Consider the following 13308-nt stretch of genomic DNA (forward strand, 5'->3'; position numbering starts at 1 on the left):
TTGCTGTGCGCGGTGCACTCTGGGAGATGTAGTCCACCCCTCCGCGCGGAGCCGCTTCTGGAGGCGGGAGCAGCGGCGAGCGAGAACTGCGTCACCCATGAGCACCCCGGGAGCCCAGCCTCAGTTTCCATAGAAGTGGAGAAAAATGATGTCAGTATTTCCGATGCGGCAGCCAATGGGGCTGAGGGAAGGGCGGGCTCTGCGCGCCGGGGCCCAATGGAGGAGGCGGGGAGAGGGGCGTGCCTCGGCCCGTCCGTCAGTCAGTCAGTCAGTCGGTGTGGGAGGGGGAGGGGGACCGAGAGGCTCCGAGCCGAGCAGTCGCCGCCGCCGCCACCGCCGGGGCCGCGCAGGACGGATCGGCCCCGCCGCGCGGAGCCGCCGCGAGCAGAGCCGTTGCCGGAGCGTTAAGCGGGGGCTGAGGCCGGCCGAAGGGGGCCCGGAGCTGAGAGGAGGTTTCGCCCCGTTCCCTTCCTCCCCCCCCCACCTCGGGTCGGGGGAGTAGCGGGCGGGCGCCGCGGAACAAAGGTAACGGCACCGAGGCGGAGAAGGGAGCCCCCCGGCCCTGTCGTCGGCGGGTGGGGAGGCGGCGCGGGGCCCCGTGGGGGGGGCGCGAGGCCGGGCGGCGGCGGCGGGGCGTGCGTGCGGGGGGGAGGGGGGCGGTTGTTTTTCTCCTCGCAGCGAGACTGCGGCGGGACTCGTCGATCCTCCTTCTCCTTCCCCCCCCTACTTCTCCCCCCAAAACACCCAGCGGCGGGGCGGGAGGGGGGGGGATCGGGTGCCGCTTGCATGCGGGAGGGACCGACGGCTTCTTCAGCCGCCTCCGCCAGGAGAGGACGGAGCCCCCTCCTCCACACACACACACACGCTCCGTGTCCCCGCCGAGCAGGTCGGGCCCCTTTCTCCCCGCCCCCCTCCCTCCCTCCCTCCCTCCCCGTCCCCACTCCCTTCTTTTCTTCTTCTTCCTTTTCTTCCCCTCCGCCGCCTCCCGCCCGCCCGCCCTCCCTTTCTCCCCCTCTCCCCCCGCCCGGACCCGCTGCGCCCAGCCGGGGAGTTGCGGCTGTTGCTGCTGAAACTCCTGCCGCGGAGTCAGCGCTTTCCTTTATTTGAGAGGGGGGGGGAAGGAGGAGGAGCCGCCGCGATCCGGAGCCGCAGCCCCTACAAAAGCGTGTGTGTGTGTGGTGTATGTCGCTGGGGGGGGAGGGGGGGGCTGCTACCGACACCCCGCTCCCCCGCCGCACACACGGGCACTCTTCCTCGTACAATGGAGGAAGAGCCTCCCTTCCTCTCTCCCCCTTCCTTCTCTCCGGTTCCCCGCGGTAAAGTGGGGAGGGGGGGGTTGTCCCCAGGGCTGGGACCCCCCACGGGTCCCCTCCCGCCGCTTGGTGCCTGGGGAGGGGGCGCTGCGCCCCGGGGAGGCGGCCGGGGACGCCTCCCCCCCCCGCCCCGCGGCAGCCGGAGAGGCTGAGGGTGGGTTGTTGTTGTGGCAAGTTTCTCCTCCTCTGACAGAAATGGCGTCAATGGCAGCGAGTGTAGGGGAAGCCGCGGTGTGGGGGAGCTGGAGGGGAAGCAGCGGCCGAAGAAAGAGGGGAGGGGGATAACCGGGGAGAAAAGGGGGATCCGGGGAAGGAAAAGGGGAGTTTCGTGAGGAGCCCGGCGCCCCTACCCCGATCCCTGCCTCCCCTCCCCCCGCCCGATGCGAGCGGCTGGTGCGGGTGCCTTAGCGCTTTGTTTTAAATTCCAGGTCCAGCCTCGGCCGCTCAGCCCCTATCGAGGCTTTTACCGCAGCCTGAGCTCATCATGAAGGTAAAACACTCGCGTGTGTGGCTGGGAGGGGAAAGAAGGGAGGATCGCATGAAGAAATGCTGTCCTATCTGTCAGTCCGTCTGTCCCGACCCCGGTGCGGGGCTCGGTGCTGGTGCAGATGCAGACTGCGGGCTGCTTCGCCCCCGCTGCTGTGTTTCGGTGCCTTCCCTCGCTTGCTGACGGTGGGGCAGGCTTTTGCTCCACCGCGTTATGCTGGGGGAAACTGTAAGTTCGCTGAGCGGGGGTTGTTCTCCTTCAGAAACATTGTTTGTAGGAGAATAAGGACATGGCTGCCTGGACTGAGCTTGCTTCATGGAGGAGCAGGGGACAGTCACCCTGCTTGAGAAAGTAACGTTGCAGGGGAAATGCTGGCTATACAACCGTGTTTACTTGAATAGAGGTTACGTGGTAGATTTACTTACTTTCTATTTGTTAATAGGAGTTTTGTTGAGTGAATAATCTTGATATGATCAGGAAAGGTGCATGTAAGAGATTCTCTGCAGTGAAATGACTGCTGTAAGGTGCAGAAAGATTTTCAAACAGGTTCTAGTTTTCTTCTCAGTGCCATGTAGTATTCATATACCTCATTGTTGCTTATTTTTCTTCTTATAGGCCTTTCTAGACTATTTATTTTCAATATATTATGCAAGTTTTATAGAAAAAAATTGTATTGCTGTGTGACAAAGATCCGTGCACATAGAATTGGTTTTTAACAACTGAGCTTGCTATTTTTTACCATTTTGCTGATGATGTCTTGCTCAAACTGCCATTTATGTTATCATGACCCCCTGTGTAATTCAGCTCCTGGTCCTGCTGGGCTGCCGTAAATCTCATTTCAAAATACTGTAAATCTTACAAAAAGTAATTGTTACAAACCTGTCATACATCAGCTCTTTGGTATTTATGAATCAGAGAGAGAGGTCTGTACGTGGGATCTTGCAGTATCAGAGTTGTGCCTTCTGTCTGTGAATGAGTATTATGTAAAATGTGTACTTAGCACTGTATTCACTGCTGGAAATGGTAAATTATACGGACTGTGTTAATTTCTAGATTGATCTGAGTTGCTGAGCAGCAAACAGTCTTTGTCTATAGCATTTAAAGGTTTAGCGTATTTTTTTTTACTTTGGTGACTTAACAGTATCTTTTTAAAAATCATGTTTTAATTGCCCTCCCTATGATCTTTCTTTAACAAGTGTTAAGATCTAAAATACTGCACACGTCTTGTTCATTAAAGTAAACTATTTATGTATTTGTAACAACAGGCTGTTGAAGTAGTATGATATGGAGCTTCATTGCCGGGTGGAGATTCAGGAGATGGAAGCAAGAGAAATAGGAGGCAGTATAGGCAGCTGTTTTCCCCCAGAAGGAAAAACACTTATTTAAATGACAGCTAAATTTACATACGTTTCTAATATTCTTTTTCCATGTAAACAAATCTTACCGTTACCATAGAGATTAGGTTCAGATGCTGTGGTTACAGAGCCATATAAATATGTAGATAGACAGTTGGGAGGATGAGGAGGTCGGATCACAAGTGGAATGCAAAGTTCTCCGTGAAATAGAGACCCAGTTCAGGCAGAATTGAACATATAACAAATGTTTAAATTTAAAGTACCAGACACAGAAACTTGCTAATAGAGCCATATTTTAAAAAAAGCGTCCAGCTTATTCTTTGATAAAATTTGTGCTAGTATTGCATTTTTATTTCTTTTTTAAATCTGGATTAATTCTGCCAGGGCGTTCATATGCTAAGTTTAAGTCTTGAATTTTTGCAATTTGTGTGTGTGTAGCGTTAAATTTACATATGCTTGAGATAACTCCTAGTACTTTATTTACTGTGCCCTGTAATGTTAAGTGAGGTTAATCTGTAAGTCATTACATTGAAGCTTCAGTTGTTACAGTGAAACTTTTAACAGAATTGTAGTTCAACAGAAATTTCTGAAATTCAACAGTGTAAACAAGACTGTTTTTTAAGATTTAAGGAGTAATACAGTGCGTCAGTCTTTCTGCCTGGCTTAAGGTTGTAATTTATGTTCTAAGTTTACAAGGATACAAATTGATCCAAGAGAAGCAGTAAGGATTGTGTTTAAGAAAAATATTAGCTTTCTGTTTGTATCATTGCAAGGTAACATTGACTGTACAGATTGAGATACTGTTTAAATATGACTGTATATTTATTTGCATTTATTTTGTAAGTTATTGAAAGACTATGCCTCAAGGACAATTCAGCATGTAGAGGATGTAATGCTTTAAGGCCTAGACTTACTTTAAGTTTGCTGACTGGAGACTTGCTGCTGACTGCACAATTCAGGCCTTTGATGTGATTTATGCCTCGGTCATTCCTTCAGGTGCAGAGGGTTGTGTATTCTGGTGCGTGGAGCATTAGAACTGGATTCCTTGTTGGTAACTTTGTCCCTTTGGGTGAATTTGAACAACTTATTTAGCTTTACTCATTTTTCCCTTCTGTGTAGTATGGATAGAATGTTTATCATTCTTTGTAAAACGCAGTGAGGGATATTTAGGAGGAGCGCCAAGTTGTATTGATAGAAAGCTGTAAGTCACTCATGCTCTTGCATTTTGGAACCCTCTGAGACAAGAGAGGTGTGCTGCCTGCTAAGAGATTACCACCTCCAAAGCTGTTGGCGTAATTGTTGTCCCCGCAATAACCCAACTTAATCCAAGTAAATAAAGTCCCTTGTATAAACTAGTAACTTTAGCCTATTAAGCGGTCCTCCCATGGACTGCAAAGAACACTTGAAGGCAGTCTTGAAATACTGAAATATGTCTTACAAGAACTATTGAAATCTTGACAAAATTGTGCTCATTATTGTGATGTTCTACTAAATCAGGCTTTTTCCTGTGTTGAATGACCTCTGATAGTAGTCAATACAGTTGTACAGGTAATGGCTAGGATGATTCTCATGTTGTAGTTACGCTTTTTTGTTTGTTTGTTTAACTTGGGCACCTTCTACATAAGGTCTTTTTGCATTAAGTATGCTTCAGAAGCATGTAGAATCTGTTTGATTATTTAAAAACTAATTGCGTGCCATCAAATTACTACCTACTAAGTAGGTAGCAATATATATAAAAATATTTTTATAGTTTGTTTTTATTTTTTCCTTAAAGTCAGGAAATTAACTCCAGGAAAGCAGAGTCTCTGCTTTTAAAGAAAGAAATAAACACAAGCTCAGTTTCACCAATGATTTGTACTACGAACTGTTGTAAATGCTCCTGAGATTTTTAGTATGTATCATGGCGTGTGCTTGATATTTAAATATGTGAATGAAGGTAATGCGCCCACAGCAGTTAAAAAGTTCACTGCTGATGGGAGATAAAAACAGTGGATATCCCAGAAGCTAGAGCAATGCGCTATGAATTAAGTGATCTGAAATGATTGTTTAAGTGTCTTGATGCTATTTGCATGTTAATATTTTTCAGATATTTCTATTTGGTAGCACTACATGTTCCTGAGTGCTTACTCAAAGCTGCCACACTAACAAATAAAGGAAGCCATGTGGTACAGTTTATGATCGATTTTTGTTTTGGTTTCATTCATCTTGAATTTACATTTTGGTTTCACTAATCTTTCCTAGTGATGTCTCTAGCTCTCCACAGAGATCACTCGTGCACACTGATGCTGTGACTGCTTTCCCTTAAAGCCCATCAGTCTGTTGCTCGTATTCTCTGCCAGTATGGCAGGGGACAAAAGTGAAATATCCAGTAAACTTTTCAGTGACTAATTTCCAACTTCGAGCACAAGTCAGCTGAAAGTCCTGTTGCTCTTATGCAGGCTGGAAACCGGTCATGGAATGTAGTGACCTTTCACTTTCTGGTTAACTATTTGAATTACAGCAGAAATGGAGATTTATAGAGGAATAGATGAAGAGTACCATTAGAGTAGTTTTTGTGCTGGAGGTAGGAGAACAGGTAAGTCTTAAGAGGCGGTTTTCCCCTGTCATTTGTTTTTTGCATTATGAAAAATGATTTTCTTAAATTCTGTCCTGATATTTCAGTTTGAACATGTGATCAGAGGCAATTATTGACTTCCTCATGCTTGCACAATTATGTAGATAGGAAAGCAAACACCACTTGCACCAAGCAATTACAAGTCATGTTGGAACAATCTGTGTTATTTTGAAACTGGTTGTTTGCACTTTTGAAATGCTAATCTTAGTATATTTTACAGTGGCTAAACAACATGGAAGTCTTGAACTCAAATCTGCATGTTTAGTATGTGACTGTTCAGTAGTTGAGTGTGTCGATAAGGATTCAAAGTTAATTAGACCACCTAGTGGAAAAAAGGCTATATTAGACTGGGAAGACTTAAGTTGTAATAAACTATGAGCATTAGAAAAGTTAAGTTGCCTGTATTATTATCATCAAAGTTGGTGAAGGATTTTTGGATCAACACACTCACAGCAGCATGACTATTGTATCAGGATAGTCTAAGAAAAATGTTAGTAGACAGAACCATGAATATGCATATTTTCACTAGAACACTGAGATGGTTATTCAGTTCACTTTGTAATCTGAAACCAGTACGTAGTGCAGAAGCATGTTGCGATGCGCGTTGTGTGTCTGTGTTTTCAAGGAAATTTTGCATTGTAGTTGAGAAGTCTTTCAAAACAAAATGCAGTGGTTTTGAAGTATTAAGCTTTACAGTCATTGTCAAATACTTAAACTGAGTGCTTCAATGGTTATGTAAACTAATAAAAAAAAGGGCTGACTTCAGAAAAGATGGAAACGATACTGTTGTCGCAAATTGGTTTCAAATTTTTGTTTAAATCCTATAGATACATACTTTTGAGAAATACATGCTTTTATAATAGGATGAAAACTAATACATGCTTTTATAATAGGATGAAAACTAAAAATAAAGGGAATTTGAGTTTTCCTCATTGAAAAACATAACAAAGTTTATAGAAAAAAAATTATTGCTGAAATTTACTTTGCACCCTAATGTGATACAGAGCCATCCAAATGCTAGATTATTGGTCAGTTTGTACTTACCTGAAAGTAGTTAATGTGTTGTGAAATGCTCTAGTAGGTTCTCTGCAGTTCTGTTTACTGTAGTAGGCACTTCAGCTATTTTACAGAAATGTACAAAACTGATTAAACAGGGATTTTGAACTGTTTTTTGCCGTACATATGATTCAGGTCAGAGTTGAGAAATGTTGGTAAGTCAGGGCTTGTATAGCTGCTTGCTCTTTAGTTGGCGTGCTTCAGTAACAAATACTTCTTTTCTGCTTTCCTGTGTAGCACTTCCAGTCTTGTCCAGTTACTGTACTTACTGCCACTTGCTGGATATAAGCTTGTCTGTGCATGGAATGGATTTTTAAAGATTTCTAGAAGATTTCAAAAGGCCTGCAGGGAGCTAAGGCAAATTGTTTAGCCCTATGCACAAACTAAATGTTAGTGATTTAATATGTGTTTTAATAATTATTTTAAAATGTTTAGATGGAAAGTCATAAATCTGGGTATTTGGAGGGGTTTTTTTGTTCTTTTTTTTTGTTAACATGGGGTGACCAGATGAGAGGGTATTTCAGGGAATTCATGTATGGAAAAGAGCAAGCCACTTTGATATTCTATACTTGACAAGACATCTATTTTCCTTCTGAAGATTAGTTTGAACCAGGGAGTAAATTCAATAAAGCACTATTATGCTTTTTTTTTTTTTTTTTTTTTTTGGCTTGGAAGGTGGCATGTAAAGCAGTCATGACCTGTTTAGCAAGAAGTGTTTTCATAAGCAAGCTTTGGAAAGGCAGCTGTGTGAGACTGTCAGAGCAGGGTGGTGGAGGGTGTTGCTGAGTTACCTGTAGAAAACCTAGCACTGAGGTGACCCACCTGCTTTATGTGCAACCAAGGGTGACAGTGACTTCCTTAGTGAGTGTATATTAATTAATTGAACGTGGAGTAATATTTTGGGGGTTCCTGAACGTGTGGGGCAGCATCATAAAGAACATTTTTCTTAAGAGCTAAGCAGAAACATTGTACTACCTTATATGAGAAGGCATTTTCCTTACTGTGAGCAATAGCAAGAGTAATCTCCAGTTAACCTGGAGTTACTTGCCCCCATTGCTGTTGTCTTTAAGCCTGCATGTTGTCTGGAGTGAAGAGGGTAGTCAGTACGCCAAAAGCATCCAGAATTCCCATATTACGTAGTATTTGATTGTGACTTTGGCAGACCACCTTAAGGAGTACGCTGTTTAGAGACAGCTTTCATCAGTCATTCAAGCTAAGTGTTGGGCGGCAGATCACCCAGCTTGGACTACCTGGTGAATAACAATTCTCTTGGGCAGAAGAGCAAGTTTGCTGTTGTTCTTAGTGTTTAATCAGTTGGTTTGTGCTCCAACAACCTACAGCAAAGGATTTGGTTTCATAAGTAGTTTGTCAAATTAAGCTTGTATGGTCATGGAAGAATGCAGTCTTGTCTCCCTCTTTCATTCCTGGCTGTTTATTTTTGTTGTCTTTTGTGTCAGCAGTACATTTGTGTGGTCCCAGGGTGGACTGAATCAAACTGAAATTAACTCAACAACAATAAAACATATATGCTCTTCAGTTGCAGCCAGTCCCTGACCTGGCTGATCCCTACCATTGGGATGGAGAAAACAAGGAAAGGAAAGAAGTAGTGCACTGGGACTGATTTGGATTGGTTTAAACTGCTTCTGAACACACCTTCTTCACAGTCCCTCTGCCAAGTTAGCAGTTTGCAGTCATTAGGCTAAACATTTTGTAAACTGTCTACATGTGAACTTGCCATAGAGGTTTTTCTAGGCTTGCTTACTAGTTAGAATGCTGCACTTTTCTATAGGTTTGAAGTCCATGTTTTCTAGAGTGTGTTGAGTGAAAAGATTAAATGGAATTGATGTGCCTTGACGATGATGAATAAAGTTTAGCTTTTGATAGGATAAACATTGATTTCAAGTTCAAAAAATAGACAGGTTTTAAAGAAGAGATAGTATTAGACACAAAAAAGAAAGTATTTAAAGTATTTTTTAAGGAGGCCAACATAAGCTTTGCTTCTCCCACTCCCCTCAAGTTCTTATTCAACACTTGGAAAGAATGCCATTAATAATAATAATAATAATGTCGTTTTCCCCCCAAAGTAGATAAATGGTTGGTATTATATTTTTCTGCAGAAGAGTATTTACAAATACTAGATTCCTATTCTGTAAAGGTTGCAATCTTCATGTAACTAATATTTATGTTAATACATTCTGACAATATGTATTTTTACCGTTGAGTGGAAGAATTAAGGAATTGTGCTACCTTTATTCCAAATCAAAACAGTTGGAAACAATAATTTGGGGATAAATTACATCATTCTTACTTTGATATGGAAATCGAAGGGAAGAGAAGTCAAGCTTTTGATTCTTTGTATGTTAAGAAAGCCCATGTATTTATGGGTAGATCAGTGCAGATGCAGAGACAGTCAGGAGTTATGGCAGTTGGAGATGGTAATGTGTACGATACTTTCTGCTTGTTAACAGAAACTTAATGCAAAAATTTGGATGACATTTGTTATCTTCCTGTCCAAGAGCTGGGGTTCTTACTGAGCTTTCGTCTGGGATCCATTCCCTTTTCCCTCTTAGGTGACCTTCTAACTTACTACTGTTCATTGTTTACACCATCTTTCTAAGGGCAGGGAAATGGGATGTGTATCTGAAGCAAGGTTTCGTCTGGTAATAAATAATGTAATAGGGAGTAATTTTTTGTGTGTGTTTTTTCACATTCTCTTCTGATCTGAAAAAAGTGTTTCAGTTTGTGGCAGGGCAGCCTGATCCACTGTGATAGTTTTTTTCCTTCAGAGTTTCAGCTATCCTCTCAACAGCAGACTGCAGGTGCTAAATGTCTTATTTGTACATTTAAAATAGTCCCCTTCATGTTTTCTTAAAGTAGCATTCTTGAATTCAAAAATTCTTAGGAATGCAGAATGCATTCTTCTAAGATCACAAAAAATGTTTTAAATTAATTTATAATGGTGAAAGATAGACTTTCCAATATCCTGTACGTGTGTTTAAGTGAAAGAGTGTTAGCTTAATCTTTTTGTTAGTACTGTGACACTTAGGTTAATGTAACTTCTTCTCCTGGGAGAAATAGTAAGGAGTTGAGATGTTTTGGAAACGAGTACATGTTACACCAGCATTTCAGAATTCAGGAATTTCTGATGGAATAAATATGCTTTCACTTTTTAAGTTCTTCTGCACTGCTTATTGAAAGATAGATGGTTGCTATAATATTAAATCAGTGTTACCTCAAATTAAATCACTAAACTTGAAACAAAATATATATAATTCTTAATCTTTGTGCTTCCATAAATATAAAAGCGTTTTTGAAAACATAGCAATAATTTTATAAATTTCTACTTTAATTTCTTTAGAAGGTTTTCATGCTAGATGTGCATCAAGGGAGATAGTGAAGCGCTTTAGCATAAATAAAACTGTGCTATAGTTTAAAAATCAGAGTATAATATGTACCAATACCTTGCTGCCTGGAACAGAGACAAAAATGGAGACAATAATTAAAATTTAAGTGATTTCCATTTTTTGAATGCAGATTTATTCTGAGGTGCTCTTCCAGAACTTTTTAATGACAATCCACATACATTTACCCATAGAACATGATTTGGGTAACAGTGCAGTGTTGCCATCTTTATGGGAATTTCATGCCTATTTTCCTCCGATATTGGACAATGTAAAAGACATTAAAGCTTGGCTTCATTCCTTTACTTACAGATTACTAGTGCAGCTTTTACATTTCTAAAAATTAAGTACTACAAAAGATGTCACCTCATGGTGGGCGGTATTGGATGCATGGGCTGGAACCTGCAGAGTCACACTTCAAATATATTCTACTATTCTTGATACATTTCGGAATTGGGCTGCTGAGGCTGCTGTTTTAACTGTGTTTCCTGTGATAATTTAACATTAAGTTGCAGAAAGTATTAGTATGTATATTAGGTGTATGTCTGCAGTAATTCAGTTTTTCTCTGTTGGTAATTGTTTGACTATTGAGCTAATACTCTGATTTCAGTTTACTTTGCTTGATGGTAGCCAAAATGTTTGGATTGAGAAGTTAAACATACTTCACTGTATTAAAATAAATCTTCTATTTCATACATTGACTTTTCTCAGATAATAGAGAGTATATATTTATATGTATACCTACTAGTGTAGGGTGATTCAGGTTTTGAGAGGCAAGTAAAGTGAATGAGTTGCTTTTGTTACATTCTATATAGTAAGAAAAATTCTCTTTTGATCACAGGGTAATAATAGTATATCAGTGATAGAGAGATAGGTGCATGTCCCCCTATGACAGACTTTTTTCACTGGTAATGTACATGGCATCGGTAGCATCTAGATAACAACTAAAGTGGTAGCAGGTCAGCTTTAAATGAGTGGACTATTTTTATTTATATATCTTTAGTAGCTCTGATTTCAGTTCAGTAAAATTATACTTTATTTTGCATTAAAATAGAGAACAATCCTGTCTGTTTCTGGCTGGAAGAACTTGTTGTGCAAGAGCACTTAATTGAACATTTGAAATGGTGTAATAAAATCTTAATTATGGTCTGACAATAAATATCAAACATAGCATCTATTATGTGGATTAAAAATCACTCGTGATACTTAAGCTGGCGTCATCAAGTTTCTCTAGTTGTGTATACTGTGTTTACTTAGTTGGAATTTTGAGGAAGCAAATCAGCTTTTATGATCTTCATAGAAATATATTTAAAAAAAAAAGGAAGATGGTATACTTCAGGTGCTTGATTCCAGACAGATCCAGATACAGTTCCAGAACTTTGCTGTCTTATTGCTGTAGCTGGATATCCTTACTACGCTTGCTCAGAATTAAACTTGGAAAGGAAAAAAATACACTGCAATACTCGAATGCCATCTGCAATTGGCGCTACCCTTTGTTTATGGGAAAACTCTTTAGTCTTAAAGGAACTGCAACATCTTTTCTTTAGCCTGGCAGTTTCTCTTACTACAGCTTTTGTGCCCACTGAAATGACATTCCAGCCAAGTACAGGAACAAGTATGTGGGCACACCTCAACTGCTTAGAAGGGCCAGCGTGAACTCTTTAGCTGAGTGTTTTACTTCTAGCGGTGATGATGCATGATATTTCTGTGAAAGCAAATATTATAGTGAGCTAACCAGTCACGTTGTAGTATTGGGAGGTTTATTCTTTAAGCTGTGTATTTCAGAATTTTGCTTCAATTAATCATTTTAGGCTTAGGGAAAAATGTTAGTCACAAAAATATAATTAATTAGAATTTCAGTGACATGTAGTTGATGCTGTAACCTGCTGATATGACGGAGACACTGATATTTTATGAGTAGGCATTGTGAGAATGCTGCATTGTCGGGTACCGAAGACCTCTTGGGATGCCTCTTGTTGAACTTTTCAGAACAGAATGAGGTTTCACATGGAAAGTAACAGTAGAATTGTTGACATACAGAAGACGATCAAGTAAAACTTAGATTTTTTTTCTCTTTCACTTTAGTAATCCCAAATGTTACTTTTTGAAAAGAGGCTAAAAAAAATTGAGGTTTTAATATAAGAGGCTTAAAGACTTTTAAGAAAAAAAAAAAGGGTTTTACAGAATAGCTTCAGCACACTTGAAAGCAGTGAATAGAGTCTTATATTACCTATGCAACTTCAAAAATTTTACTCTCTGTTCTTTAACACGTTGAAGAGTTTTGTGGAATCACAGCAAGGATCTTTCCTTAAATAGCCACTCCCTGGAAATGGCTGCCATTAGTCACAGGCTAAGCCAGCTGAAGATGTTTTGGAAACAGGTGCAGCAATGAGTAGCCAAAGAAACTGATGCATTCTGGGTAGTTAAATTGGATAAAAGGTATGAAACAAGTAGTTTAGGTTCTTTAATTCCTTAACCTTTGAAGAGAACTTTAACCTAGCTGAATACTAGCTGCTTCTCTATTGTTCTTATTCCCTATAGTGCTATGGTGGCATTTTTATTTTGTGTGTAGCACACAGCTAAAATATGTTAAAACTATTCATAATTACGCAGCACTTGATAAATCTCCTCTTAAACTCGTCTTCAACTGGTTATTTTTCTTAATATCTGTGTTAATTCTAATGCTTGCATTCTTGGTTTGCTACAGGTATTTTCTGATGGAAAATTCTTGGAAGCATTTTCAAATAGTAGAACTTAGTTGAACAGGAAAGGCTTGCATCTCTTCTTTGAGTAATTGCCATATTGATTATATTTAGCTTTTTTCCCCAAACCTCTTTTCACAAGCCTAAAGCTTAAATAGTGAACTCTTACATTTAGGTAGAGAAGAACTCTGGAAGACAAATGTTGGAATGCCATGCAGGAATATTTGGTCTGTAGTATTCTCAGAAAATGTGTTGAGATGAGAGAGGAGTTTGTATGTGTGCTGATAGTAGATTTCAACAAGTTATGAATTGTGTTCCTACAAGTTAGGAAACTTGTGAAATTAGCTCATAGAAGAATATTCTTAGAGGAACACTGTAGT

At 40.9% G+C, this 13308-nt stretch overlaps 1 protein-coding gene across 2 annotated transcripts in view; it reads left to right on the top strand.

The window, feature by feature from the left end:
- Window positions 1-263: 263 nt before the first annotated feature.
- ARID4B (AT-rich interaction domain 4B) overlaps window positions 264-13308 on the top strand; it is a 95493-nt gene continuing 82448 nt past the window's right edge. For both annotated transcript variants that reach the window (XM_063329014.1, XM_063329015.1), the window contains exons 1-2: window positions 264-525; window positions 1742-1803. In XM_063329014.1, coding sequence (XP_063185084.1) covers window positions 1798-1803 — 6 coding nt within the window. In that variant the 5' untranslated portion in view covers window positions 264-525; window positions 1742-1797. The remainder of the gene's footprint in view (window positions 526-1741; window positions 1804-13308) is intronic.

This window comes from Chroicocephalus ridibundus, chromosome 3 (genome assembly GCF_963924245.1).
Source record: "Chroicocephalus ridibundus chromosome 3, bChrRid1.1, whole genome shotgun sequence".
NCBI classification, from domain to species: Eukaryota; Metazoa; Chordata; class Aves; order Charadriiformes; family Laridae; genus Chroicocephalus; species Chroicocephalus ridibundus.